A 13,329-nucleotide genomic window follows, 5' to 3' on the forward strand; every position below is an offset into this window, starting at 1 on the left:
GGAGGGGGGACACAAAGGATTTACATTTTAAGAAGGATCGAGTCCTTCTGAGATGAAAGACTGGCAGGCTAATTTCAGGTATTAGTGGGTCAGAACAGGAAGGAGGTGATCTCCCGGTCCTGGCTAAAGATAGCCCGCCCTCTCCACCTCACGAGCACACTCACACCTGTCTGCTCACATGTGTGCACACACACATACACGCACTGCCATGCAGACCAGACAATCGCACCGCCATTAAGATTCTCTCCTTTGCAATTTTAGAAGAAAAAATGCAGACGAATAAAGGAAGGAAGAAAGAAAGATTACTTTTATCCTATCACATTAAAATATGATACGCTTTCTTTCTGGGGGGAGGTTGTTTTATTTCTTTCCTTGCGGGGGGGGGGGGACCTTGAGTTCAGGGCCTGGGTACTGTCCCTGAGCTTTTTCACTCAAGGCTAGCGCTGTACCACTGTGAGCCACTTTTAGCCACAGCGCCACTTCTAGCTTTCTTTCTTTCTTTTTTTTCCAGTCCTGGGCTTGAGCTCAGGGCCTGAGCACTGTCCTTGGATTTTTCTCAAGGCTAAAACTCTACCACTTGAGCCTCAGCACCACTTCCGGCTTTTTCTAAGCATGTGGTACCAAGGAATCAAACCCGGGTCTTTGTGCATGCTAGGCAAGCACTCTACCACTAGGCCAAACTCCCAGCCCCACTTCTAGCTTTCTGGTGATTAATTGAAGATAAAAGTCTCCTGGACCTGTCTGCCTGATCAAGACCATGACCCTCACATCATGAGTAACTAGCATTACAGGTATGAGCCACGAGTGCCTGCAACTTTACTTCTGTTTAATATCTGGATTTGGCTTTTTGCTATCCTTCAACTTTTTTTCCTTCGTTATTTTGTGTGTGTGCCAAATACTAAGCCTTGAATTCGGGGCCTAAATGCTGTCTCTTAGGGGATTTTTTTCTGCTCAAGGCTTATGCTCTACCATTTGAGCCACGACTCCACTTACAGCTTTTTCCTGCCCTAGCTGGTGTTGAACCTTTATTCCGAGATCTCAGCCTCTTGAGCAGCGAGGCTGACAGGCGTGAGCCGCCATTGGTGCCTAGCAGTGACGGTGCTTTTTTTCTGAAGCACTTTTGTTTTTTTAGGAGTTTTACTGGAAAAGGCTCCTGACATCCTGACCACCCTCCCACCCTCAGACGTTCACTTTGCGGGTTCCACACCCCTCCTCCACAGTTCCGGGCACCAAGATTAAAGAGACCTCTGCTCCCGTGTGATGGGGGTGGGGGCGTGCTCCTGAACATCTGCCAATGTGTCCCCGCCCCTGCCGGGGTCGCACTCCCTCCTGGGCCCACCCTGTCCCCACTGTCTGGCAGCGAGCCATCTGCTCAGCACCCACCCATGCTGAGTCCCATAAAGTCCTGCCAATAGGGACTGCCATTTGTCCCCGGAAGGAGCCAGATTCCAGTCCCCAGCCTTCCCAGTGTAATGCCCAGGACTCAGGACGACTACCAAGAGACCACCGAGAGTCAGACATTCCAAAATGCAAAAGCAAGGCTTTATTCAGGCGGCTAGCACCGGCCTTGTCCTACGGCCTTGTCCTATACTCCCATACAGCGGGAGCTAGGAGGAGGCCCTGAACTGCAATATTTCAGGGCTTTTAAAGGCAAAGACCACAAATTTATAGCAACACAGCAATCAGCTATTGGAGTGAGATAAGGTAGGGGTTAGGGACACTTCAGGGCAGTGAAAGCTAGTAGAGTCCTAATTAGCTGTCTGAGGGTAGTTTTATGGCTTTAGAAAACAAATGCCATCCCTTGAATTTACAGGAGTTTTGGTTAATTTTAACACAGACAGGTCAGTTCCTGGGACTTAATGGCACCACAATTCTGTTTCTTTAATTTATGTGCACTTTTGGGTCACTCACAGTTTACATAAACAACAAGACGTTGCTGCTTCAGAATGGGTTTTTTTTTTTTTTTTTTTTTTTAGCTCTTCAATATGACAAAAGCTCTGTCCAACATCTTATGTGCTTGAGGTCAGTGCTAGAATGTCCCCTTAAGAAAGATGAGAAGGAGCTGGGCATGGTGGTTTCCAGTCTACTCAGTCTGTGTTTCCCCTCCTATCAATAAAAAGAGGTAGTTATCTGAAATTGGATAGGGAAGGGGGGGGGACAAGATGAGGGGTGGGGGAGGGGGGAGGGAAATGGGGACCAAGATATGTGAAAGGGTATCAATGTATGGGAATTAATGCACCATTTATCTGGCAAATATCATGTAACCCTTCTATTAATTACAATAAAAAATATAAAAAAAAAAGAGGTAGCAGTTCCTTTAAGAGTGCCCGCCCCTCACCCAGGGTCTCTGTACAAGTTCTCCCTCATCCACAGCTCTCTTCCCTCCTTAGCCACCTACCACAGGTGCCCACAGCTACCAAGTCTGTGCCAGACACTCAATGCCTTCTCCAGATGAGAGTCTGGCCAGGGGAGCAGGGGACCAGCAGAGAAGCAGTGCCCGCAGCTGAAAACAGCTATCTGGGGCCTGGACCTGACAAGGCTGCAGCCCCATGGCCTGCCAGGGGCCCAGCCAGGTACCGGCCAAGGTGGCCTGCACTGGCACACCCCAGCTGAGGTGCCGACCTTTGCCCTGGAGCCTGGAGGCGCTGACCACAGCGAGGCTTCAGGGTGCCCGCCCCTTGTCTCTTCTGCCAGCCCCTCCCAAGCCTGTGTCACCAAAAATCATCCATTGATCCAGGCTTAAAATAACCCCTGGCATCTGCACTGAGCCCCGCCGGGCGGGTGGCGGAGCCAGCAGAGTCTCTGTGTGCCTGAAGGGCTCCTGCCCCGCCCCCGCTCCAGCACTGGCGGCTTGAGCTTGCAGTGTCCGCGCTGTTCCTGGACACGAGTGAGACACTGCGTGGGGCCGGTAGCAGGCCCGTAAGGGCCTTCCCTGAATCGTGGGCATGTGTATGCACACGCGTGTGTTCTTTGGCTGGGTCTGCACATGTGTCCTTCCCCCACTGCTCAACTCAGCCCTGGAAGCCTGGGTCCCGAGGGGCCGTGCCCATCACAGAAGGCCTGTGGGGGTCATTGGGGGTGGTAAGTGGCCAGTCTCTGCCCAGCTGGGAGCTGGAAAGTTTAGAACTTCCTAGAAAGAAACCCAAGACCCACAGAGGGGAAAAGGCCTGCCGAGATTGGCACGCAGCCAAAAAGAGCCAGGCGCTGGGTCTGGAACTTGCAAGGTTTGAGGCTAACTTCAGAAAGCATCCCCCCCCAAGCCCCGATACCTGTAGGAGGTCCTTGCCTTCCCGTGGCCATCTTGTCTTCTCAGAATGCCTCCCTAGCCTCTCACACTGAGAGCTGAGTGTCCTGTGTGCTGTGCGGTGCTGGAGCTTCGTCTTGGAACCAGTCTCTTAGCAGTGTTGCTCAAGGCTTGAGCCACAGCTCCACTTCAGGCTCCTTTTTTTTGGGGGGGGGGCGTTAATTGGAGAGAAGAGTTTCTCAGGCTTTCCTGCCAGGCTAGCTACAAACTGTGATCTTCACATCTCAGCCTCCCGAGTAGCGGGGATTTCAGAGTGAGCCACAGCCCTGCCCAGGTGTGCGCCCTGCCTTGCCTCTTCCACTCAGACTACCTGGGTTGCCATTTTGGCTCTACTGAGACTGTGTTAACCTTTCTCAGACTGCATTTCCTCGTCAGATGGGTGGCTAGCACCTCTGGCAGGGCTGCAGGGAGAAGTCAGTGGTGCCCAGCTATTAAATGCCCAGATCCCCGTGGCCTCCTGGGAGCCTCTGCGGAAGATGGAGCTTGCCACTCCGCCAGGGGTCTCATTCCGAAACTCCCTTCTTCCATTTTCCCCATCAGGCGGTTTCCCCAAACAGCAGATTTTGGGGGTGCTGGACTCCCCCTGAGCAAATGCCAGCACCAGGAGGGGGACAGGAGGGAGGGCGCCCAGATGCCTTTGTCTCCTGAGAGGCAGCTAGTGACTCAGGCTCCAGATGCGGGTGGGTGGGAGGGGGTGCCTGGGCTCCTGAGGTCACAAGGGAGACTGGGAGGGGAGGAGGTGCAGGCTGCTGAGGCTCAGCCTTCCTTCTCACAAACCTAGTGACCCTTCGGGGGTCACTGCAGACTGTGCCTCAAGTCTTACAGGTAATTCCCCAGCCTGAGCTCCCACTCCAAAAAAAGGTCCCTTCCAGCCTGTAGAGAGGGATTTGGCTGCTGAGGTCCCAGCAGGTCCCCTGGGTCAGGCAGGTCCCCACTGCCAGGCTGTCCACTCCTGGGAACAACTGTTAGGTCAGCTCAGAAGACAGGGCTCTTGGGGGGCTTCCTATCCTTCCCCCAAATTTGGCGTTGGCATGTAGTCAGGGGCACCAGTGAGGATGCCAGTCCCGCATGGAGCCACAGTCCAAGAGCCAGAAGCAGAGCTGGCCAGGCACGCTGAGGCCCTGGCTTCCAACCTTGGCATGGGGGGCGGAATGTTAAAAGCAGTCTGCCCGAAGTGGAGTTGTGGTTCCAGTGGCTCACGGACAGCGCCCAGGCCCTGAGTTCAAACCCCAGGACCGGCACATAGACAGACAGACAGACAGACAGACAGACAGACAGACAGATAGACACACACACACACACACACACACACACACACACACATGGCAATGAACATTTAATCTAGCTCCTCCCTTTCTCCTCCACCCCTAACCTTGACCCCACCCCCTTGACTTGCCTCTGCCCCCACCCCTTCCCTGCAACCTGGATGCTCGGAGCCGCTAGCCCCTCCTCTCCTCTCAAACCCGCCCCTAGGCCCTTCCTGTCCTGGTACCATCCTAAGGTCCTGCAGCCTACCAGCCTTCAGTCATCTGAGTAGCTGGTGGTCAAGATGCCACCCAGGAACTCGGAAGGTGGCTTCGTGGTAGAGTGCTTGCCTAGCATGCTCGAATCCTAAGTACCATAGAAACAGAAAAGCCAGAAGTAGTTCTGTGGCTCAAATGGTAGAGTGCTAGCCTTGAGCAAAAAACAGCTCAGGGACGAAGCCCAGGCCCTGAGTTCAAGCCCTGGCACAAGAAGAAAAGAAAATGATGCTATTTTGGGACTGGTGGCATTTGCCTGCCCAGGAGTCGCTGTACCATCCTGGGTCTAGGGCTGCATCCCAGATCCTTGCCGTTTAGGGACGACGCCGGTGCTCTGGGACCCTCTGGATCCTGGAGTCTGGTAACGTCCCCCTCCATGGGCTCGGCTGCAGTGTCTCGGGAGTCTGACTGTTCTCCTGCCCCGGGGGCAGCGGGCCTTGTCCAACTCTAACCTTCCAGTGCCAGCGCATCCTCTGCCAGTGTTCTCTGGCCCAAACTGTACAAGCTGCAACCCTCCCTTGAACCCTCAGGAGCCCTGTTTTATATCAGAGGATCCAGACCCAGACAGGTGCCACCAGTTTCTAAAGACAGGAGGAAAGAGGTAAGGCTTTCCCCTCTAGCCTCCCCAGCTGGGCCTCCTGTCTTACTCTGAACCCCCAGCCCTTGACTACCAGGCAGGAAGTGAAAGGAGGAACTGAGACTTCAGATGGCTCCACCCCCACCTACTGACCCCTAGGGACCGGGTGCAAACCGGACCCTCTTTCAGGAAAGAAATGGCTAGAAACAGGAGAGTGCGGCGGCTTTCCTCTCTCTCCACCACAAACACTGGTCCTCCTAGAGTCTATCTTGGATCCTCCTTACTGCAAAACAAGACCAGTTGAGAAAAATCTCTGAGCAGACATCCTCAAGGAAGGGGTCTGAGCAGGGGAACCCCTGTTGGGCTGGAGGGCACACTACGCTGGGGACAAAGGCCTGCCTGGGGTGGCCAGCCCACCACTGATCTTGGTTTGTGTCTTGGATCAATCCCTTCCCCTCTCTCTGGACTGCGCAGACTCTGCTTATGGATGGGGCTTTCAGGACAGTGGTGCCTTTGGCATGACTCTTTGGGGAAACAAAAGATGTATATACAAAGGTGTGTGCAGGGGGCTGGGAGTTTGGCCTAGTGGTAGAGTGCTTGCCTAGCATGCATGAAGACCCGGGTTCAATTCCTCGGTACCACATATAGAAAAAAAGCCGGAAGTGGTGCTGAAGCTCAAGTGATAGAGCTCTAGCCTTGAGAAAGTCCAAGGACGGTGCTCAGGTCCTGAGCTCAAGCCCAGGACTGGCAAAAAAAAGGTGTGTACAGAAGGAAGCTCCCTGTACCTCCAACAGCAAAACCTGAAAATAACCAGATGCTCAGGTAGAGAACGGGGATGGGGGGGCACGTTTGAAGTGTTTGGAGAAGCTCAGCACGCAGGATGCGGATGGGAATCCACATCACCACTCCCGCTGCACGGCCGTGTCGCTGAACATGGGCTACGGCTCCACAGCTCCTCCTGGACCAACGCCTTGCTTGTCTGGATTTCATTTCAATTTTTTTTTAAAAGCTTATTTTTAAGCAGACACAAAAACCTACCCACCCTCCCCCCTTCCAGGTGCTGTTACAAAGAGCAAGCTTAGAAAGTAACACCTAGGCCAGAGGGGAGCTGATTCCATCACCTGCGTAGTCAGAACCCTTCCTGGTAAGGAGACGCTGTGCCAGCTCCCCTCCCCTCCTGCTATTCGTGGAGGACAGTAATCCCACACTTTTTCCTTATCTGGAGTTTGTTTTCCTCATCTATGAAATGGAGATGCATCCGAGAATTCTCTAACTTTCTTTCCAGCTCTTCTCCTTTGGGGAGTCACAGACCAGGGGAAAAACTTTGTACCCAACTCCCCATTATTCAGAAGGGGAACCTGAGATCAGAGAGGGAAACCTCACGGCACCCAGGGTTGACAGAGAGGTGCCCCACAGGTTTGCATGTCTGAGCACTCGCCCTCGTCCCCATTCTGAGTCAAGATCTTGGCTATGGCTGAGCTGGAGGAACAGCTCGGACTCCTCCTAAGCCAGGGATGGAATAGGCAGTGTCAGGTGGGCCTCCAACCTGCTGCCCGCTGTTGACCACGTGCCCTGCCCTAGACACCAGTCTCTCTGAGCAGATCTGAGATGAGTTGAGACAGGGAACAGGTGGTCAGACATGTAGGTATGAATGTTCAGGTTCGAGGGGCTCCAGATGCCACTGGCTAGGAAATGGGTGGTGCCTGGCACACATCTCTAGCGGACAACTCAGGGAGGCAGGCAGAAAGCCTCTGGTGCCTAGACCAGAACACAGACGAGGCCCTGGAGGGAAATTAGTATACAGAATCCCATCTTTTAATGACCAGTTCAGTGCTCTTTCCAAAAGGGGCAAAGTGGGCCAGGAGTTTGGCCTAGTGGTAGAGTGCTTGCCTGGCATGCACAAAGACCCAGGTTGATTCCTCGGTACCACATACATAGAAAAAGCCAGAAGTGGTGCTGTGGCTCAAGTGGTAGGGTTCTAGCTTTGAGAAAACCCAAGGACAGTGTACAGGCCCTGAGTTCAAGCCCAAGACTGGCCAAAAAAAGCAGGGGGTAAAGTAGTGACAAGGTCCAAAGAAGCCATCCATGGCAGAGTTGAGGTTCAGTCTCGTGTAGGGGGCAGGCAGCAGCAGCAGTGACAGCTACTGGCAAGGGCACAGTGGGACCCCAAGCGCAAAGTGAGGATCTTGGCCCCAGTTCCCAGAAACCACTGCCGGGGGCAGCTTCCAATGGGTTGGTGGCGAGCCTAGGGGCACCTCAGTTCATGTGGCTCCAGCCACAGGCCTGGCCTGGCCTCTCTTTGGAGTCAACACCTGTGGATCCCATGTCCTGTCCTGAGCATGGCTGAGTAGGCCATGCCCCCAAAGTGGCTGGGCTCCAGGTAGTCCCTCAGGGCGTGTCTTGCCAGGGTGTTTGGGACAGCTTGGTTTTGTAGCATAGGCCATGATGTTGCATGTAGATCTCCTGTCAAGCTCAGCCTCTGGTTCTAGAAGCTGCTTCCAGGGTGGAAATGGCATCGCAGGTCCTGGCAGATTGGGTCAAGTTGACCTAGGGTTGACCTTGGGATACAGATACTTAAGAATGCAGCAAAATATTTTCTTTCCTAGTTTTTCTCTAAAAAGTAATCTTGGAGCCCACTGGCAGAGCACTTACCTAGTATATGCAAAGCTCTGGGTGAGCAAAGAACCATAAAAAAATTAAACTGAATAATTGCAAATAATTGTATGCTATATCCTAATGAGAAACTGTTGGTTACTCGTGGCTGTTACTGGCATCATTTTGAAAGCAGGGCAGCTCTGAGAACAAGTATTAAAGAAACACGACGCTCAGTTACAAATTAAGCATCCTCCCACTTGGTCTCTTTCTCAGATTAATTTTATCTTAATAGTATGTTTTCCCCAAGTAAAAGAAAAACCTCTTACTCAGAGTATCTGTATTAGTCTGCTTTGCATGACTATAACAAAATGCTTTAGGCTGGGTAAATTCATAAAGATAACAGATTTATTTAGCTCATAGTTCTGGTGGCTTGGCTCAAGAGCCCACAGCTAGGGCATGGCCTTCTTGCTGGCAGAGTTCAGACGTGGTACAGGATATTGCACGGTATTGTCTCTTCTTGTCTTCTTAGGAGCCATCGGTGTCCAGTCTTGACCTTGTCTGATTCTAGTTACCTCCCTGAGGTCTTAGCTCTATCACAGTAGGGATTAAAGTCTTAGGGAACACACTCAAATGATAGCCACGTGATCTATATCTGTCCATTCAAAAAGGTGGGAGCAGCTACATGCTGGTGGCTCACATCTATAATCCCAGCTACTCAGGAGGCCGAGAGGGGAGGATCACAGTTCCAAGCCAGCCTGCACAAAGGCCAGAAATGCTGGTTGTTCAAGCATTGTCCAAGCAAGAATGCAAGGCCCTGAGTTCAAACCCAGTACCATCACACACACACACACACACACACACACACGCACACACACACGCACATGCGCACACACACGCGCACACACATGCACACACATACGCACACGCACACACACGCACAGCAAGGGACTCAGGACCATCAGCGCTGGTGGGACTCTGGCTCACAGCCGCTCCCTCTGCAGGGTGCAGCCGGCAGCCTGGCTCGCCTGGGCGGGCAGGCAGCGTCTGTCCCAGGGCTGAAGGCCCAGGCGCAGGGCAGGGCCGCCGCCTACGGCTGCTCGGGGCCGGCCGTCTTGGTGGTCACCAGCTCGGTGGAGCCCAGCTCCGTGGCCGGCACGGGGACGCCGGGGCCTGGCGGGGCCACGTCTGACTCTTCTCCGGGTGGAGGCCAGGCAGGAGCAGAGGCGGCGCGGCTTTCCGAGATGGGGACGAAGACCTTGTCCGGGGGCTCTGGGTGGAGACAGGAGCGTGGGCACGGGTCACCGTCTTCCCTGCTCCCTGTTCTGGAAGCTTCCTCCGCGGGGCCAGCTGTCACAGACGGGGAGGGCAGGGGCGGCACGTGACAGGCCCCGAACGGGAAGTGCGGGGCGGGGGGGCGCCGCCCGGACCCCGTCCTCAGCCTGCCTGGGGCCCCGGTCCCCAGCCCCGGCTCCTCGAGCCCCGGCACTCACCGTCCTGGCCTCCGTCGGGGGGCTCCGCGGAGGCCGCCCCGCGCCGCCTCCGCCACCGCCACCTCCAGCTCAGCAGGGCCACGAGGGCGAGGGCCAGCGCCAGGCCCAGCAGCAGCGGGGCGCCCAGGAGCAGCGCGGGCAGGGGCGGCGCCGCCTCGCGCCCGGGCCCCGCGCCCGCCGCGCCCGCCGCGCCCCGCGGCTGCAGCGCCGTCCCGGGCGCCGCCGCGCTGCTCCCCGCCGCCGCGGGCCGGGCGGACGGCGAGGCGGGGCGCGACGGGCGCGGGTCTGCGGGAGGAGAGCCTGCGGGGGTGCGGGCGACAGGGCCGGTGAGCGCCGCGCCCCGGCGCCCCGGCCGCCGCCCCCCGCGTCCCGCCCGCTTACCGCGCCCCGGCTCCGGCGTGCGCAGCAGCCTGCAGGACACGCAGCGCCGCAGCAGCGGGTCGAAGCAGTGCGCGCGGGCGCAGGACGCGGGCCTCGCCCCGGCCCGGCCCGGCCGGCCCCGCGCCGCGCGCCGCGCCCGGCCCATGCGGCCGCCGCGCAGCTGCGCCCCAGCTCTGCCGCCCCGCTGCCCTCGGGGAGGAAACGCGCCGCCCGCCCCGCCCCGCCCCGTCGGCCCGGGCCCCGGGGTGGGGCTGCGCCCCGCACCTTCCCCTTTCACCTGCGCCCCCGGGTCCGCCACCCAGGGGCCCCGGCCGCGCGGCGCCGCCCCGGCCGCCAGGTCCCCTCCCCGCCCCCCTCCCCAGCCTGGCAGTTGGAGTCGGTGGGCGCGGGGGGCCAAGTCAGGGGGCTCCGGGGCCTGGACACCGGGAATGAGAGAGGAGTCTGGGTGGCCTCCCCTTGCTCGTGGAGGCCCTTGGAGGCCGGGGCAGACAGGCCGTCCCTTCCCGGATGGGGTGGAGGGGTAGAGCCTGGAGCAGGCCGGACCTTGGGGTGGGGCAGGCGGACCCCTGAACACTCAGGGTGGGCGGTGAGCGCCAGAGGAAGGGCCGCGGTCCCAGGGCAGCGAAGCTTATGGGGAGAGAGACCTGCACGGTGGGGGCGGGACGGGCGCTTTGTGCAGGGCAAGGGCAGAGGCCCGGAGAGGGGGAGCAGCCCCCTCACCTGGACCTGGAGCAAGGCTGCCGAGCAGGCTGGGAGTTCAGGGTCCAGAGGTGCAGGTGGGGCCCCCACCCCCGGCAGCCCGAGTAGGGGTCCCTCTGGGCCGGGCGTGTGTCTGCTGGGACTTGAACCCGGGGCTTTGTTGCTTAAGGCTAGCACCCTTCTGCTGGAGCTGTGGCTCCACGTTTTAGCTTTCTGCTGGTTAACTGGAGAGAAGAGTCTCAGGGACAGTCCTGCCCGGGCTGGCTTTGAACTGCCATCTCAGATCTCAGTCTTGAGTAGCTGGGCCTACAGGGCTGAGCTACTGACACCTAGCTGTTTTTACGCAGAAGGTTCCTTTCCCTGGCTGCTGTGAGCCAGAGTCTGGAAGGACCAGATAGGAGGCTAGAGCCCTGGCCGGAGCAGAGGGATGGTGAAGGGAACAGCTGCCCCCGCCAGCCTCAAGGGACCCTGGCGCGCCTGTGGGCCAGTGACTGCAGCAGGAAGGTGTAGGCGGCAGGGCAGCTAACAAAGGAGAAGTGGGTTGGGGGGTGTGGGTGATTGTGGGTGTATGGAGGGGTGGAGGGGAGCCTGGAGCCCCCCAGAGACTGTGTTTTTGTTTTGTTTTGAACCATCTAGGGGTGGGAACCAAGGCAGATGGCCACGCCCTCCCCGCACACCCACCTCCAGCTCTATTGGTAGTTAATGCCCTGTTTCTGTTAGGGTCCCCGAACCCTACACTCCAGGCATCTTGCTCAGTACCAGACGTTCGGGCCGGACCAGACTGAAAGCACCTGTCCCAGGGAGAGAAGGCCCACTGGGGCTCGGGGTGAGAACTCAGGGTCCGTGAGCCTCCATGTTCCAGCCTTAGCTGTTTTGCCTCCTTCTGAGACTGGGAGCTCCCCTCCACGCCCCCAGGCCCAGGAGAAAAAGCAAGAGCTATGACTCACTGACAGAATTATAGCATTTGTCACCCTGGAGAGACGGGGAGGCTGGCCACCTGGGGCGCTGGCATGGAATTACTCATATAATACAAGTGTTGGTGTGTTTTCCATGGCCCCAACAAAGCCAGGTGTCCTGGGCTAAGTGGGGAACAGCAAAGAGCCTCTGGGGTCATGTGTGGGCTGGGGGCAGTACTGGCCCCAGCCCTACCTTCTGACTCCAAAGTGGGGTGGGGGTTGTGGTAGACCTTAAACTCTGCTTGGCTGATTTGGTGGTTAAGAGAAATTTCACCAGTGTGGGAAATCTTAGGTTGCACTTCAGTAGATTTTCTTCATTGCTCTTAAATCAAGTTTATACAAGTTGGGGGAGGGAGTCGGTACTGGGGCTTGAGCTCAGGGTCTCAGCACGGTCCCTTAGCCTTTTCACCCAAGGCTGGCTCCACTTATTATTGTATTTTCAGTAAAATGGAGAGAAGAGTCTCATAGTCAGGCACAGTGCCTCCTGCCTGTAATCCTAATTATTCAGGAGGCTGAGATCTGAGGATTATAGTTCAAAGCCAGCCTGGTAGGAAAGTCTGAGACTCTTAGCTCCAATTAATCACCAAAAAGAAACCAATGGTAGAATGCTAGCTTTGAGCTATAAGCTCAGGGACAACACCCAGGCCCAGAGTTCAAGCACCAGGACTGGCACCAAAAAGAAGGAAATTCCTTCCCCTTGATGTCAAGTTAGTTTTTAAAAAAGACTATACAGCGAGTCTGGAAGTGTGGCCTAGTGGTAGAGTGCTTGCCTAGCATGCATGAAGCCCTGGGTTTGATTCCTTAGTACCACATACAGAGAAGAAGCTGGAAGTGGTTCTGTGGCTCAAGCGGTGGAGGGCTAGTCTTGAGGAAAAAATATAGGTCTCACAGACTTTCCTGCCTTTGAACTAAGATTCTCGGTTCTCAGCCGTCTGAATTGATAGCACTACAAGTGTGAGCCACCAGCCCCTGGTTGTAAAGGTTTTTTTTTGTTTTTAACCAGTCCTGGGGCTTGAGCTCAGGGCCTGAGCACTGTTCTTGAGCTCTCTCAAGGCTAGAGCTCTACTGCTTGAGCCACAGCACCACTTCCAGCTTTTTCTGTGTAGGAGTTACTGAGGAATGAAATCCAGGTCTTTGTGCATGCTAGGCAAGTGCTCTACCACTGGGCCAAACTCCCAGACTGGCTGTATAGTTTTTTTTTTTTTTAAAAACTAACTTGACATCAGGGGGAAGGAATTTTGGCCCCCAAAACACCTCCCCAAACACCATGGGATAAGGACGAGGCTCCCCGAGGACCCAGCAGGCACAGGAGAGCATGAACAGGGCCTTTGCCCCAACTGGAGCAATGTGTTAGGGACGGGATAGGGAGGTGAGGCCACTGTCTCTCCCTGGGGCAGAGAGGTCCAGCCCCTCCAGATCTGGATATGTCTCTCCCTGGGGGCAGAGAGGTCCAGCCCCTCCAGATCTGGATATGACACTTCTGTGAGAACTGTGACACCCTGGACTACACAAGTAGTTTGAGTTGTAATTTTGCCAGTCATATCTGAAGCCATTCTCATGAAAAAGCCCCCAAACAAGACAGAACTCTGAGTAAAGGGGAGTTTCCTGGGGTCCCCACAGGTGGCCTCGGCTGGCACCTGGAAGCCCCTCATTCTGGATTGTTTGTGCCTTTACGGTGACGGGTTTGCTGTCACGTGGTCAGGGGCATGGAGGGCTCTGCTGACCTTGTCAAATCCTTTGAGTGTGTCAGTGTTGGGGTGTGGGGTACTTCACAAGGGGGCTCTTGGCTGCACCCTGTTCAGTGACA

At 56.2% G+C, this 13,329-nt stretch overlaps 1 protein-coding gene across 1 annotated transcript; it reads right to left on the reverse strand.

The window, feature by feature from the left end:
* Window positions 1–9,044: 9,044 nt before the first annotated feature.
* Window positions 9,045–10,012, reverse strand: Tnfrsf13c (TNF receptor superfamily member 13C). The gene is made up of 3 exons (XM_090358139.1): window positions 9,868–10,012; window positions 9,487–9,786; window positions 9,045–9,265 (listed from the first exon to the last, which is right to left on the reverse strand). The coding sequence occupies exons 1-3, from the start codon at window positions 10,010–10,012 to the stop codon at window positions 9,084–9,086; spliced, it is 627 nt and encodes a 208-aa protein (XP_090214265.1). The 3' UTR covers window positions 9,045–9,083.
* Window positions 10,013–13,329: the final 3,317 nt, after the last annotated feature.

This window comes from Megascapheus bottae, chromosome 2 (genome assembly GCF_031878675.1).
Source record: "Megascapheus bottae isolate mThoBot1 chromosome 2, mThoBot2.hap1, whole genome shotgun sequence".
Classification (NCBI taxonomy): domain Eukaryota; kingdom Metazoa; phylum Chordata; class Mammalia; order Rodentia; family Geomyidae; genus Megascapheus; species Megascapheus bottae.